This window comes from Heterodontus francisci, chromosome 38 (assembly GCF_036365525.1).
Source record: "Heterodontus francisci isolate sHetFra1 chromosome 38, sHetFra1.hap1, whole genome shotgun sequence".
In the NCBI taxonomy this organism is placed as follows: Eukaryota; Metazoa; Chordata; class Chondrichthyes; order Heterodontiformes; family Heterodontidae; genus Heterodontus; species Heterodontus francisci.
In genome coordinates this window covers 23989283-24006388 of record NC_090408.1, presented here as the reverse complement: position 1 = coordinate 24006388, position 17106 = coordinate 23989283, and the positions used below count along the sequence as shown (strand labels likewise).

Below are 17106 nucleotides of genomic sequence, written 5' to 3'. Positions count from 1 at the left end.
TACATAATATATAAGACATCCAGTCCTTCCCTGTCATGATGTGGTGGAATTAGTTTGAATGAATTTTCATTAGCACCAAATTGTACCTCTAATCTTGGTATAGACTCTATAAACTTTACAGTGTCTTTTTAAAGATCTGAACTTTGATTTGTGTCGGAACAGAATCAGAAGCCACCGTCTGTCTGGGCACTAAGGTGAATGACGTGTTCACAGCAACCTCACTCAAATGCTCACCATTTGTTCCGGAAGTAAAACCAGTGGCACCCGGAAGGGCTAACCCTAGCAACCGCACGCGTGTCCCTTAGCAACGGTAAAGATGCCGTTGCTCGTCAAAGATTACACCTGGGATCAAACCGAGACTCAGGTGTTTATAACGGTACCGCTGAAGGGGGTCAGGACCGGGAAAGCGGACATCTTCTGTGCAGAGGATTATTTAAAGGTGAGGGAGACACATTGGCGGCTAAACTCTGGGCTAGTTCCCTGTCTTTAATTATTTAAAGGGGAGGTGTGGGTGTGGTCTGTACACCTGCAGTGGTCTGTGTCCTTATAACAATCAAGGTCTATGGACCCAGCTTCGTCTATTACTGACCCAATTTTATTTTGTGCATCTAGCTACTTACTAATGTGACAATGCTCCTTCTTCAAAGCCTCAAATGTGGAATCTTATCAAATGATTTCTGGAAGTCCATGTATATTGTATCCACTGGATAACCTTTATTCACTAACTCAGTCAACTTCTTGATAAATACTTGAAGGGGAAAAAATTGCAGGGCTACCCGAAAAGAGCAAGGGGGGTGGATGGGGCAAATTGGATAGCTCATCCCGAGAGCAGGCACAGCCAGGATAGGCCGAATGGCCTCATCTGTGCTGTTTGGTTCTATGATTTCAGGAAAAAACGGCTGCAATGTTGGAATGCATTCCCCAAATTCCTCAGAATCCTCTATAATAATAGTGGAGTTTGACTTAGCATAAACTTCTGTGATGAGAGGCTGAACCAAGGCCCCATCTATCTGTTCAGACGGATGTAAAAGATCACATGGCACTATTCATAGATGAGCGGGGGAGTTCTCCCAGTGTGCTGGCTAACATTAATCCCTCAATCAACAGATTATTTGGCCGTTTTGCTCATTGCTGTTTGTGGGACCTTTCTGTGTGCCAATTGGCTGCCAAGTTTGCCTATATAACAATGACCACACATCAAAAGTCATTCATTGGCTGTGAAGCACTTGGAGATGTCCTGCGGACATGAGAAATGTTACATGAATGCAGGTTTGTTAGTTCACGCATATAATGTTCTCAGTGGTTCTTCAGGCTTAAATGATTTCATTATAATATAGAGACTGGAAAACTGTTGGAAACATCTTGATATTTGTTCTGCAGCTTTGCTGGTGTTTGTTAGATTTGAAACTATCAACTGGAGGTTAAATCATTTCTCTTATAAAAAGGGAAATAAATTCACTGTTTGTCCCCTTCAGTGCCATAAAGAATACCGTACAAATCTCGATCTATTCAGCAACATCTCAGTTTGCATCAGCTGATTCCAGCTTCTGTTAGTGTGTACACACCTTTCAATTGCACTGTTTCATTGCTGTATCTGCAAGTGGAGTTGGCCATAGATAATCCAAGATCCTCTGAGTATTTAGAAGGAATATATAAATATCTGAAAACTTACTGATGTCTTTCAGTCAAACACTTGTTGACATGACTTATTGTCATGTTGAACTATTGCTTGTAGGTAGTTGGAGAACATATATTTTGTATGGCACTGCACTCCCTCTATGTGACATCATGATGTATCACTACAACGACTGGGGAGCAGTGACCTCACTGCACTACATCTATTTATGATCATGCTGTGGTAGACCATCATTATGTTAAGTAAATGAGAGTTCTATATAAAATGTCTGCTCCCACCCTGCATCTTACCACTAGTTTTAAAATAGACACAAGTATGGTATCAAGAATGTACAAATAACAGTGCTGATGCCTCCCTTTATGATATGTAGGCCGATGGAACAAGTCAGTAGAATCCACTTTGTCTTTAAACAGAATTGATGCTAGAAAGAAGTCTCCCCTCCTCTTCAGATGATATACACATATCTCTATTAATGCTGATTTTTAAGCGGGACACTAGGAAGTGCACAAGAACAAATAGAATGAGTCACACTCCTTTGTCGAAGTTCTCAGCCTTTGTTTGAATCTCCTCCTGATTGTACTGCCAAGATAATGAAGCCATGTTTTAGGAACATTTAAACTTGAAACAGTGCTATATATTACTAGTGATGGATCATCAATGTATGTGCCACCTTAAATGTATCCTGAACGTGAGCCTTGTCCTGCTGGCACTGCATTCCTTATGATCCAAAAACTTCCCCTTTATCTGTGGATTTCCTACGTATGATTTTGGCTTTGGAGCTGTGCAAATGTGGCCCTTCTGTAAGATTAGAGTCTGTGTTTGATCTACACAACACACCAGAAGGCAGTTGATACAATGGGTTGAATTTTATAGCCCCCCCGATGTCGGGGGTCATGATGGGGGCAGGGGTAGGGGGGGGCCGGAAAATGCCTCCAGCAGAGGCCCGGGAAGGCCCAGACTGATATTGCCGGTGGTGACGAGGCCTTGTGGTGGCACCCCCCTCACCCCCCTCACCCCCCTCACCCCCCCACCCCCACCGCTTGGTGATGGAAGCAAAATTTACATATTTAAATAAAGGCATTAATTACCTTCTCGCCTCTGCCTTCCGTCCTGCTGCGATATTGGTGCCAGTGGCTGGCAGTCCTGCATCATTTAGTCCCCGTCCAGTGATCCAAGGCGGAACCACTGGTGGGGAGGGGGGGAGCAGGTAGGTTTTTAAGTGCTGGGGGTTGTGGGGGGAGCAGGGTCAAACTAATCTCATTTGCTTAGGGGTGGAGGGAAGGGTTAAAGTTTATAGTTTATGAACTTTGACAGGGGGATGGTCAGGTTGGCAGGGGAAGATTTTTTTTTGGGGGGGTGGGAGAGGGCAAGTAATGCATTGAATAGTTATTGGGAGGGGGGTGGGAGAGGGGCAAATTAAATGTTTTTAAAATTTTTTGCAGCATCTCTCTTTAAAAATTTAAATTAATAGAAGTGTTCGAAGCCCTTTAAAAATGGCATCAGTGCCAGCACAAAGGCTGCTGACGCTATTGCTGGAGATGGACAGCCCGCCCCCTCCATGATTTGGGGAGGATGGTCTGCCCTGGCCATTTAAATGAGCGTGGCGGCTCTGCAATGCGCGGTCCACGCGGGTGGACTGCCATTGTTTACGTTGGCCGCCAAAATGTAAAATGCAGCCCAGTAATACCAGTACTGTGACAATGTCCTTGTGCTGTTAAAAGGCCTAAGATAGCCAACAGTTTGAATATTCATGGCAGATCATACGCCAGCATTTTAGCATCAGAGTCACTTATGTAATAGTATGAATGTGGTAACGGGGGAACCCTTAAACAAATCATTTAATAAAATTGCTGACATATTGGTACTAAAGATACCTTTAATTTAGGTTTCTTAGTTTTTGATAAAACTAGAGAATGAATTCACTTCTTGTTGTTTGGAATTGCAAATCTGTATTTCCCTCCAGATTTTGATACTAAATGGATTATTTTAATAGGTGAACTTTCCTCCATTTCTGTTCGAGGTAGTGCTATATGCTTCTATCGATGAGTCAAAAAGTTCAGCTAAAGTTGGTAATGGTGTTGTCATCTTCACCTTGTTTAAGAAAGAATCAGGAATGTGGGAACAACTTACAACTGTCGAAGGTGAGGAAAGTGGTCGAGATTTTTCCTTTATGTTGATTTCTTTTCGATGAAGATTTTTATGAAATGCATTAGCACTGAAAGCAATTATTTTAAATCTTGTAGTTATGGCATAATTGTTTTGTCTTTGCATTATACAATCATGTCGACTTTTCTTTGATAGTTGTTAAGGAAAAGTTGCAAAAAAAGAGGGAGAGTGCAATACTTGCTGCTCAAGAGAAGGCACAAGAAGCTGCAAAAGAAAAAGCAATTAAAAAACGAGAAAATGAGAAGTACTCATTGGAAAAGATGATGAAGGTAATTATTGTAGCACCTGTTGAATATTTAATTTTCCCTTCTTATGCACAAGACAGGGATAGGCACCAATATAGAGTTATAGAGTTATACAACACGGAAATAGGCCCTTCGACCCATTATGCCTGTGCTGGCCATCTAGCACCCAACTATTCTAATCTCATATTCCAGCACATGGCCCATAGCCTTGTATGCTATGGCGTTTCAAGTGCTCATATAAATACTTCTTAAACGTTGTGAGGGTTCCTGCCTCCACCTCTTCAGGCAGCGTGTTCCAGATTCCAACCACCCTCTGGGTGAAATTTCTTTTCCTGAAATCCCCCCCAAACCTCCTGCCCCTTACCCTAAATCTATGCCCCCTGGTTTCTTCCTATATAACCTATCAATGCCCCTCATAATCTTGTCCACCTCAATCATTTCCCCCCTCAGCCTTCTCTGCTCCAAGGAAAACAACCGTAGCCTATCCAATCTCTCTTTATAGCTGAACTGCTCCAGCCCAGGCAAGATCCTGGTGAATCTCCTCTGCACCCTCTCCAGTGCAATCACATCCTTCCAATAGTGTGGTGACCAGAACTGTACACAGTACTCCAGCTGTGGCCTAACTAGCGTTTTATATAGCTCCATCATAACCTCCCTGTTCTTATATTCCAATCCTCGGCTAATAAAGGCAAGTATCCCCTATGCATTCCTAACTACCTTATCTATGGACAAGTACACCAAGGTCCTTCTGACCTCTGTACTTCTTCGGGTCCTACCATCCATTGTATATTCCCTTGCCTTATGAGTCCTCCCAAAATGCATTACCTCACATTTTTCAGGATTAAATTCCATTTGCCACTGCTCCGCCCATCTTACCAGCCAATCTATATCTCCCTGTAATCTAAGGCTTTCCTCCTCACTATTTACAACACCACCAATTTTCATGTCATCTGCGAACTTACTTATTATACCTCCTATAATCACGTCTAAATCATTAATGTACACTACAAACAGCAAGGGTCCCAGCACCGATCCCTGTGGTACACCACTGGTCACGGGCTTCCACTCGCAAAAACAGCCTTCGACCATTACCCTCTGCCTTCTGCCACTAAGCCAATTTTGGATCCACTTTGCCAAATTGCCCTGGATCCCATGGGTTCTTGCCTTCTTAACCAATCTCCCATGCGGGACCTTATCAAAAGCCTTACAGTAGTCTATGTATACTACATCTACTGCTTTACCCTCATCAACACATCTAGTCACCTCCTCGAAAAATTCAATCAAGTTAGTTAAACGCAATCTCCCCCTGACAAAGCCATGCTGACTATCCCTTATTAATCCCTGCCTCTCCAAGTGGAGATTAATTCTGTCCCTCAGAATTTTTTCCGATATTTTCCCAACCACTGATGTTAGACTTATCGGCCTGTAATTACCTGGTTTATCCCTACTACCCTTCTTGAATAATGGTACCACATTTGCTGTCCTCCAGTCCTCTGGTACCTCTCCTGTGGCCAGAGAGGATTTGAAAATTTTTGTCAAAGCCCCTGCTATCTCGTCCCTTGCCTCACATAACAGCCTGGGATACATCTCATCTGGGCCTGAGGATTTATCTACTTTTAAGCCCACTAAAACAGCTAATATTTCCTCCCTTTCAATGTTAATATGTTCAAGTATATCACAATCCCCCTCCCTGATCTCTACACCTACATCGTCCTTCTCCATAGTGAACACCGATGAAAAGTAATCATTTAAAACCTCACCTATGTCCTCCGGCTCCACACAAAGATTGCTACTTTGGTCCCTAATGGGCCCTACTCTTTCCTTGGTTATCCTCTTGCCCTTAATATACTTATAAAATGTCTTGGGATTTTCTTTATCTTGCCTGCCAGTGTTTTTTCATGTCCCCTCTTTTCTCTCCTAATTACTTTTTTAAGTGCCACCCTACACTTTCTATACTCCTCTAATGCTTCCGCTGTTTTCAGCGCTTGGGATCTGCCGTAAGCCTCCTTTTTTCCCTGATCCAATCCTCTATATCCCTTGACATCCAGGGTTCTCTGGACTTGTTTGTCCTACCCTTCACGTTAACGGGTGCATGTTGGCTCTGAACTCTCACAATTTCCTCTTTGAATGACTCCCACTGATGTGATGTAGACTTTCCTACAAGTAGCTGCTCCCAGTCCACTTTGGCCAGATTCTGTTTTATCATATTGAAATCAGCCTTCCCCCAATTCAGTACCTTTATTTCTGGTCCACCTTTGTCCTTTTCCATAACTACCTTAAATCTTACAGAGTTATGGTCACTGTCCCTCATTGACACTTCTACCACTTGACCAGCTTCATTCCGTAGGATTAGGTCCAGTACTGCCCCTTCTCTTGTAGGACTTTCTACATACTGGCTCAAAAAGCTCTCCCGTATGCATTTTAAGAATTCTGCCCCTTTTAAGCCTTTTGCACTGACTATCCCAGTTAATATTGGGGAAGTTGAAATTCCCTACTATTATTACCCTATTATTTTTACACCTCTCAGAGATTTGCCTACATATCTGCTCCTCCAGCTCTTGCTGACTGTTTGGAGGCCTGTAGTACACACCCAGCCAAGTGATTGCCCCCTTTTTGTTTTTAGGTTCTACCCAAATGGCCTCATTTGAGGAGCCTTCTAAGATGTCATCCCTCCTTACTGCAGTAATTGACTCCTTGATGAACAGTGCAATGCCACCTCCTCTTTTATCCCCTCCCCTGTCACGCCTGAAGATTCTATACCCTGGAATATTGAGCTGCCAGTCCTGTCCCTCCCTCAACCATGACTCTGTGACAGCAATAATATCATAATCCCATGTGCTAATCAACACCCTCAATTCATCTGCCTTACCAGTAAGACTGCTTGCATTGAAATAGATGCAATCCAACCTTGCGTTTTTCCCTTGTGCCTTACCAGGTCTATATTTGCTCTGCCTTCCAGGCAGACTGACTTTCTGTTCTATAATACCCCCTACTGTTCTTTTGGGCCTCCTTATCTCGAGAGACAATGGATACGCGCCTGGAGGTGGTCAGTGGTTTGTGAAGCAGCGCCTGGAGTGGCTATAAAGGCCAATTCTGGAGTGACAGGCTCTTCCACAGGTGCTGCAGAGAAATTTGTTTGTTGGGGCTGTTGCACAGTTGGCTCTCCCCTTGCGCCTCTGTCTTTTTTCCTGCCAACTACTAAATCTCTTCGACTCGCCACAATTTAGCCCTGTCTTTATGGCTGCCCGCCAGCTCTGGCGAATGCTGGCAACTGACTCCCACGACTTGTGATCAATGTCACACGATTTCATGTCGCGTTTGCAGACGTCTTTATAACGGAGACATGGACGGCCGGTGGGTCTGATACCAGTGGCGAGCTCGCTGTACAATGTGTCTTTGGGGATCCTGCCATCTTCCATGCGGCTCACATGGCCAAGCCATCTCAAGCGCCGCTGACTCAGTAGTGTGTATAAGCTGGGGGTGTTGGCCGCTTCAAGGACTTCTGTGTTGGAGATATAGTCCTGCCACCTGATGCCAAGTATTCTCCGAAGGCAGCGAAGATGGAATGAATTGAGACGTCGCTCTTGGCTGGCATACGTTGTCCAGGCCTCGCTGCCGTAGAGCAAGGTACTGAGGACACAGGCCTGAAACACTCGGACTTTTGTGTTCCGTGTCAGTGCGCCATTTTCCCACACTCTCTTGGCCAGTCTGGACATAGCAGTGGAAGCCTTACCCATGCGCTTGTTGATTTCTGCATCTAGAGACAGGTTACTGGTGATAGTTGAGCCTAGGTAGGTGAACTCTTGAACCACTTCCAGAGCGTGGTCGCCAATATTGATGGATGGAGCATTTCTGACATCCTGCCCCATGATGTTCGTTTTCTTGAGGCTGATGGTTAGGCCAAATTCATTGCAGGCAGACGCAAACCTGTCGATGAGACTCTGCAGGCATTCTTCAGTGTGAGATGTTAAAGCAGCATCGTCAGCAAAGAGGAGTTCTCTGATGAGGACTTTCCGTACTTTGGACTTCGCTCTTAGACGGGCAAGGTTGAACAACCTGCCCCCTGATCTTGTGTGGAGGAAAATTCCTTCTTCAGAGGATTTGAACGCATGTGAAAGCAGCAGGGAGAAGAAAATCCCAAAAAGTGTGGGTGCGAGAACACAGCCCTGTTTCACACCACTCAGGATAGGAAAGGGCTCTGATGAGGAGCCACCATGTTGAATTGTGCCTTTCATATTGTCATGGAATGAGGTGATGATACTTAGTAGCTTTGGTGGACATCCGATCTTTTCTAGTAGTCTGAAGAGACCACGTCTGCTGACGAGGTCAAAGGCTTTGGTGAGATCAATGAAAGCAATGTAGAGGGGCATCTGTTGTTCACGGCATTTCTCCTGTATCTGACGAAGGGAGAACAGCATGTCAATAGTCGATCTCTCTGCACGAAAGCCACACTGTGCCTCAGGGTAGACGCGCTCGGCCAGCTTCTGGAGCCTGTTCAGAGCGACTCGAGCAAAGACTTTCCCCACTATGCTGAGCAGGAAGATTCCACGGTAGTTGTTGCAGTCACCGCGGTCACCTTTGTTTTTATAGAGGGTGATGATGTTGGCATCGCGCATGTCCTGGGGTACTGCTCCCTCGTCCCAGCACAGGCATAGCAGTTCATGTAGTGCTGAGAGTATAGCAGGCTTGGCACTCTTGATTATTTCAGGGGTAATGCTGTCCTTCCCAGGGGCTTTTCCGCTGGCTAGGGAATCAATGGCATCACTGAGTTCCGATTTGGTTGGCTGTATGTCCAGCTCATCCATGACTGGTAGAGGCTGGGCTGCATTGAGGGCAGTCTCAGTGACAGCATTCTCCCTGGAGTACAGTTCTAGGTCGTGCTCAACCCAGCGGTCCATCTGTTTGCGTTGGTCAGTGATTATGTCCCCCGATTTAGATTTGAGGGGGGTGATCTTCTTGATGGTTGGCCCAAGAGCTCTCTTCATGCCATCATACATTCCTCTGATGTTTCCAGTGTCTGAGGCCAGCTGAATATGACTGCATAGGTGTTGCCAGTAGTCGTTTGCGCAACGCCTAGCTGTTCTTTGTGCAGTACTTCTGGCTGCTTTAAGTGCTGCGGATGTTAAATCGCTGGGGGCTTTCTTGTAGTTCAAAAGTGCAATGCGCTTAGCGGCTATGACAGGTTCCAGCTCTTCATTATGAGATTGAAACCAGTCTGCATTTCTCTTCGCACTTTTGCCGTAGGTGGTCAAAGCTGACTCATAGATGGCGTCTCTGATGTGGGCCCACTTGGTCTCAGCATCCCCTGTGGGAGTGTTTTGAAGGGCTGTTACAAGTGAATTTAGAAATTTTTGTAACAGCTGTGGGTGAGAAATTCTGCTCGTGTTGATGCGCGGGTGGCCCTTCTGCTTGGAATGATGCAACTTCTTTGGTCTGAGTCTAACCTTGCTGCACACCAGGGAGTGGTCGGTGTCGCAGTCCGCACTGTGGAAGCTGCGTGTGATTTGAACACTGTTTAAGGCGGCTCGCCTTGTGACAATGAGGTCTAGCTGGTGCCAACGACGTGATCTTGGGTGCCTCCATGAAACCTGGTGACAGGGTTTAGTGTGAAAGAACGAGTTGGTGATGCAGAGGTTATGATAGGTACACAACTCAAGCAGTCTCTGCCCGTTCTCATTCATCCTTCCAACGCCATAGCGCCCAAGGCAGGAGGGCCATGAGTCATGGTCGGCCCCAACCCTGGCATTAAAGTCCCCCAGCAGGAATAGGTGTTCGGTGTTGGGGATGCTGCTAATGATGTTATGGAGTTGTTCATAGAACTGGTCTTTAGCTTCAGGTGCGGAGCAGAGTGTTGGAGCATAGATGCTGAGTAGGTGTACTGGACCAGAGGTGGTGAGCAGTCGGATGGACAGTATGCGTTCCGAGCCATTTGAGGGAGGCTCTATCATGCTGAGCAAGGAGTTTCTGATGGCGAAGCCCACTCCATGCTGTCTTGGTTCTTCAGGATCCCTGCCCTGCCAGAAGAAGGTGTAGTCTTGCTCTGCTAGAGAGCCACTCGCGGGGAGGCGAGTCTCCTGAAGTGCTGCAATGTCCACATTGAATCTACTGAGCTCGTTGTTAATGATGGCGGTCTTCCGAGAATCGTTGATTTGTGTAAGGTCTTCCGACAGGCCAGGACACATAGTTCTGACGTTCCAGCTTGCAAAGCGAAGGGCTGGTACCTTCTTTCCTTTTTTCATGTTGTTTGGTGCGGTGTATCAGTCCACCTTTCGGGCAATGACCCTGAGCTCCAAGCACCCATTGAAGCAGGCAGACTGTGGCGGGACAGAACCTTATTGACCGGGGGCTGCCCGGTTTGAGGCGGGCGGTAGCTGTCCAGTGAGGTGCAATGACCTCTCCCACCGACAAAGGCAACCCGTGGCGCCCAGTTTCTACGCCAATTTATCTGGACTTATAACCCGTAACTGCTGCCTTCCGTGTTGTTTTAGTCGCTGTGAGGCAACTATGGAGTGACCTCTCCATGGCGCATGCCTGGGCAAATTTATGGAGGTTGAGAGTTGCCCAGTCGTCAAAACCCCCCTCTCGGCCTTTCTGGTGGGGTCCAAAGGAGTGCAGGACACGACGTTTGGCACCAGTATGGCTGCAGGAACTGCCGGAAACATGCCAAAGGTGACACATGACCGCCTACGGGGTTCCGCTCCGGATTTTCTGTTAGGGTTTACTCCCTTAGCCTTGGTCTCTCCCGAGACGCCCACAAGGCAGTGGGGTTGTTGGGGCCCCTACACAGGTGTAGGATGGTGCCGGTGGGAGGAGGGGATGCAAGGGGGAGGGGTAGAGGGAGGGGGTGGGGGGGGGTGCAGGGGAAGGGGGTGCGGGGTGAAGATGGTGCGAGGGGGGGGCGGGCTGGGACGGGGTTGTGAGGGGGTGAGCTGAGAGGGTGGAGCAGGGAAGGGGACGGGGGTGGGGGGGGTGGAAGGGGGGTAAAGGGGGGGGAGGGGGGGTGGAATCTGGTGCAGGTAATAAGCCATTTCCTCAGTGCCCACCATCGACGTCCGGAAAGCTCATCCACGTCCTTCGGGAGGTGAAGCATCATTTGGCAGACTTAGAGGTGATTACATTTGCTAAGGGTTTTTTTTTCTGCAGTGGTTTAAATAAAGGCATGCAGCATTGCCGACAGTGCGCTGCAGATGCTCTCCGAGCCATCTACCCCCTACTGTACCTCCACTCTATATCCCATCCCCCTGCAAATTAGTTTAAACCCCCCGCAACAGCACTAGCAAACCTCCCAGCAAGTATGCTTGTCCCATTCCGGTTCAGGTGCAACCCGTCCAACTTGTACAGGTCCCACCTTTGCCAGAAACAGACCCAGTGATCCAGGAAACTAAAGCCCTTCCCTCCTGCACCATCTCCTCAGCTGCACATGCATTTGCTCTATCCTCCCATTTCTAAACCCACTAGCAAGTGGCACTGGGAGTAATCCAGAGATTACAACCTTAGAGGTCCTGCTTTTTAATCTGCTTCCTAGCTCCCTAAATTCTTGTTGCAGGATATCATCCCTTTTTCTACCTATGTTGTTGGTACCGATGTGTACCACGACCTCTGGCTGCTCGCCCTCCCCCTTCAGAATGTTCTGCAGCCGCTCCATGACATCCTTGACCCTAGCACCAGGAAGGCAACATACCATCCTGGAGTCATGTTTGCGGCCACAGAAATGCCTATCTGTACCCCTTACAATAGAATCCCCTATCACTATAGCTCTTCCACTCCTTTTTCTCCCCTGCTGTGCAGCAGAACCATCCTTGGTGCCACAGACCTGGCTGTTGCTGCTTTCCCCTGGGAGGCCATCCCCCCACAACAGTATCCAAAGCGGAATATCTGTTTGAGAGGGGGATGGCCACAGGGGACTCCTGTACTACCTGCCTGCGCCTACTACTTCGCCTGGTGGTCACCCATCCCTTTTCTGCCTGTGCTGCCATTACCTGCGGTGTGACCACTTCACTAAACGTGCTATTCACGACGTCCTCAGCATCGCGGATACTCCACAGTGAATCTGGGGCGGCACAGTGGCGCAGTGGTTAGCACCGCAGCCTCACAGCTCCAGCGACCCGGGTTCAATTCTGGGTACTGCCTGTGTGGAGTTTGCAAGTTCTCCCTGTGTCTGCGTGGGTTTCCTCCGGGTGCTCCGGTTTCCTCCCACATGCCAAAGACTTGTAGGTTGATAGGTAAATTGGCCATTAGCAATTGCCCCTAGTATAGGTAGGTGGTAGGGAAATATAGGGACAGGTGGGGATGAGGTAGGGATATGGAATTAGTGTAGGATTAGTATAAATGGGTGGTTGATGGTCAGCACAGACTCGGTGGGCCGAAGGGCCTGTTTCAGTGCTGTATCTCTAAACTAAACTAAACTAATCTACCCACAGCTCTAGCTCCATAATGCCGGTAGTCAGTATCTACAGATGGATACACTTCCTGCACACATGGTTGTCAGGGACACTGGAAGCATCCCTGATTTCCCACATAGCGCAGGAGGAGCATACCATGCGAGCTCTCCTGCCATGACTTACCTGTAAATTAATTTAGTTACTCCCTTTAAATATGTTGCACCACGGACATTTGACAAAATTATTGACAGCCACTGACATGGGTGCAATTAATCTGTATATAAAGTGTATAGCCAACCTAATGCCATCAAAACACAGTATGATTTAAAAGGCATTTCTCCCTATTTAGTGAAATACCTGGCATTGTTTTTGCTTGCACAAGTAGTCAATGTCTGCCCGCACACCTGATGAGTGACTCAGAGAATTTGGACAGATGTCCATCTGTCGGGAGTAATGTTGATCTCTTTCTCTCTCTCTCTCTCCATCCCTCTCTCCTCTACCCCTGTCCTCTCTGTGTCCTCTTCTCTCTGTCCCCTGTGTCCTCCTCTCTCTCCCCTCTGTGTATCTCCCTGTCTCTCCCCCACTCTCCCCCTCCCTCCCTGCCCCCTCCCTCTCCTCCTCCCTGCCCCCTCCCTCTCCCCCCTCTTTGCCCCCAACTCTCCCACTCCCCTATGCACCCCTCCCCCCTCTCTCTCTCCACTTTCTCCCCCCCCCCCGCCCCCCGCGCCTCCACCATGCACCAGGAGTGGAAACACATTACCGCTCAACACCAGCCTCACACTCTGAAAGAAACCAGGGCATTTGGAGAGTTAAGAAAGTGGACAGTCTGCCTAAAAAAAAAAACAGCTTACACTGGCTCAAAGAAGTCTTGCTTTTCCAGTTCTATCATTTGTTCCTGTGCACTATCCTATCTGTTCAGACACGGGCACGGAGCAATTGATTGACGGCTCCAGTCTTCCCAGCGAGTCCTGCTTCTCCCACAGATTGGACGGAGGTCCGCGCACAGACAAACCATCCATGCTTTTGATTGGCAGGCCGGATACAAAACATTGGCGAGCTGTAGGAACTAGCCCGATGCCCCGATCCACTGTAATTACTTTTGCTCCTGATATTATAAATGTCTTGCTGCAAGCCTTTAAAATTGTGTTTTAAAACGCAAGAAAAGGCTTGGAGCAATACATTTAAAGTTACCACAGACCTCAAAATTTTTACCGTGGACATCAGTGTCCATGTACGGACACGTTGCCGACCCCTGGCACAAGATTATCTGTTTAAAACCGAGTAACTGAGAGAGTAATTTGGTATCAAACTACTCAGTTGCTTAACATTGAAACCATTATGTACAACAAAGCTAAGAGTTATTAAAGATTTAAATACACAGCTCAAGATGCTCAGTCGCAAAGCAGTATAGTAATGTAGTAATTTCAGTAAAACGAGGCCATTCTCCTATTTGAAGATCTCATGCACTTTCTGTGATACTCCTTTTTCTGTCCTATGACAATACCATAAGCTATAAACTTAAAACTTTAGGAATGGTAGTGAAAGACAGCATCAATATTCCCAAACTGAGTGATGGTCATGGGAGGCACTAGTTCAAATGACACAATGTCATGAATTAAAAGAATGTAAGACTGTAGAGATAAGCACCATATTCATTATGAGGCTTCCCTCATATTTGTACTGTAAATTTATTGTATTCAGTGACTTTCAGCTTTTTGTCTTTATTGCTGGTGTTAAATAATTCTTTACTAATCAAACGCTATCTATGAGCACAGACTGGAAGCAAATTACATGCAATTAGATGGTTTGGATTCTGTCAAAAATTAACTTCCAGCTTTCATTCTTTAATTCTTGCATCTTCCATTTAAAAACCTATTAAAGATGGAAACTAGATCAATGGTGAGATGGTTCTATTTATGGTTGGTGGGGGGGGGGGGTCTAGTTGCATTGAGGGGAGGGAATTCTGCTAAATTTATCCCTGCATTCACTGCCTCCTCTCTTCATTGATTCTGGATTCTACAGATTAACATTCCTTCCTTCCTCCACAGCAGCTTCCACTGACTACCTGCTTCATATAAAGCTGTCCTTATTCCTCCAGATCGGAGCTATGCTTGACAATGAGACGAATTGCTTACCTACACAGCTGGATTTCCATTTACTTTTTTTTTTGTTGCACCTATTATCTTTTTATTGTTGCAAATGATTAATTACAATATCTATAAAACATTACATGGATGAAACTAATAATTACAATTGTGAACAAAATCAAGGCAAGTTGTGTTCAAGAATGTCAAGTCTCAAATCCTTCCATCTCCTTTATTCCTCAATCTTCCTCCAGGTGTATTATTTAAGCATTTCCTTTTTTATGATGCAGTTTATTCTATTCCTCATTGGACAGCATTCATCCAACTTTTAAGACATTGTGTCAGTTATTCACCACTCCTATCAAATGTATACATTGCCTCATGGCAGACTTTTTAGATGCACATTTCTTATGCCCATCATTTCTGCTTCTCTTTCATTCCTACAATTTATCCAATCGCATGCATCCATGTTAACTGCACCTCGTTCAGATCATCTGCTTACAACCTCCATTCTCCTAATCTCCATGGCCTCCTGCTGCCAACCGCTGTCAGCGCAGCCAAGGAAAGGGATTTCCATTTACTATGCCAGTTACCAACACTCCACAAAGTCTGCACCAATGTAATTTAACCTCTGCCTTTTCCACCAACATTGCAGCGAGCCTCATTACAGCTGTAGTACAATCTTAGAGTGCTCCTAAGCTTCACTGTGAAGCTAAGGTACATTCGGATGTACAAAGTTGTCAGATCAAACTGGAATGAAATTTTGATGAATGTGCGTTTTTAGTCCAAGGGAAGGTTATAATATGTGGAAACTTGGTATAAATGTAACCAACATGGTTAAGAATAATGCACTTGTGCTAAAATTGTACAGTTAGAGGAAGATAACAGAAAACAGATTGAAGAGATGAAGGAGCAAGAGCGAAGAAAAGCTACTGAAGAATTAGAACGGTGGAAGCTGCAGAAGCATGAAGAAGAGGAGCTAAAGAAAAAGGAGGAACTAAAGATTGCAAGGCAGAGGATTGAGGCAGAGAAAAGGAGAAGGATGAAGAAGGAAGAAAATAAAATACAAAATTCTGTCTCACGAACTCCAAACAAGCATTCGGTTAAAGGAGGTAAACCTATTTCAAATTAGTGATTTACTTCCGTTCAATCTCTCATTCCTAATCAGATGTATAAATATGGAGTTTCTCCCTTCAACAAAGAAACAAAATCAGCAGAAATTAATTTAAAATGGGATTCACACAAGTCTTAATAATAACTAAAAATGCAGTATATGACATTAAACCAGATGGGTTTTGGATTTGTCATATTCCTCTCTTTTTAAAGTTATTTTTGTCCCTTCCTTTGGATTCCGCCTCCACCACCCACATGGTCTAACCCACTCTTGGCCAAGAGACATATTAGGATTGCCCCTGCTTTATGGAACAGTGTAACTAGATGGCTGGAATATTCATTAGTAGAGCCAGCATGACTGGTCTGCTGATTTTCTGGTACTGCGAGCTGGTCGGGGGGGAATGGGGTGATCTCTGTTTAGCAGCCTCCCTGCATGGCTGAACATAGAATTGGATGCCTGGGGCCTGCTAATTGTAATTCAGTGAGTAACCAAATCAGTAGTCAATCCCAAGAACATGTTTATGTTCTGACATTACATGCTGGATGTATAAAACAGGTGCTACCAAGGAGGTATTACATTCAGTTAGGTCCTTGTTAAAGATACATTGCTGTTTTTCTCAGCAACTAGCTTCAACAAAGGAAAGAGGATTTGAGAAGATGGGCTCTACCAACATGCCCAGGACAATAGCCACCTTGTGCGAGTGTGTGAACATGCAGTTATAAGGAACCTTGTTGGCATAATACTCGACACTTGACCCATTTATTATCTAACATGGGCAGCACTGTGGTATGACAACAGGGCACAGTGACACAAAAGAAAATGAGCATATCTGTTCATTTATTAAGATAAGCAGTTTGCAAATTTCCATGTTTTCTCCCTTTATGGTGATGGACCAGGTTTACAGTGGACAATAATAAAGAATCTTGGCAATATAATGTATTAACATATCAGCACATTTGCCACTTACCCTGTTGATCTTGTGTAGCCAAAAAAAATTTTCTTCAGCTGCTCAAGTAGCATGTATCACCTCTGTCCATGCCACTCTGGTTGTGTTCCTATTTCACGGTGGTGCCCTCCTCCAACTAGAGACAGCTTTCATTGCAGGATCTTCAAAGCCTGCTCACAGAAAGGGGTCATTCTGTTTAGAACATTTTTTGCATGAAAAATAATTAGTTTTTTCAGGGCACTGAGCAAATCTTTAACTGCTCTAGTGCCAGAAGTGCTATGCCCACAAATGTGTTGCATCCCATCGAGCAGGCATAATATACCAGGAGCGATATCTAAATACAAAAATTGGCTGACCTTGCATTATTGGGATTAGTCAGGGTTGTGACCTACAGGTGTAGCCATTGTTTAGTACACAGCAGTTCCAGTGCCCCTGTGTCATGGCCACATTATCAGCTCCAATATCTTTTGTTTAAGTAAGGTTAGATAAGGTGGATTAGCACTAACTCTCATTTTTCAGCATTCTACTTGATAA

The 17106-nt window shown here is 45.7% G+C and overlaps 1 protein-coding gene across 4 annotated transcripts in view; it reads left to right on the top strand.

Moving 5' to 3' along the window:
• Positions 1-299: 299 nt before the first annotated feature.
• The window catches only part of dnaaf4 (dynein axonemal assembly factor 4), a 34514-nt gene continuing 17707 nt past the window's right edge, over positions 300-17106 (top strand). For all 4 annotated transcript variants that reach the window (XM_068017616.1, XM_068017615.1, XM_068017614.1 and 1 more), the window contains exons 1-4: positions 300-439; positions 3630-3777; positions 3938-4071; positions 15384-15624. In XM_068017616.1, coding sequence (XP_067873717.1) covers positions 317-439; positions 3630-3777; positions 3938-4071; positions 15384-15624 — 646 coding nt within the window. In that variant the 5' untranslated portion in view covers positions 300-316. The remainder of the gene's footprint in view (positions 440-3629; positions 3778-3937; positions 4072-15383; positions 15625-17106) is intronic.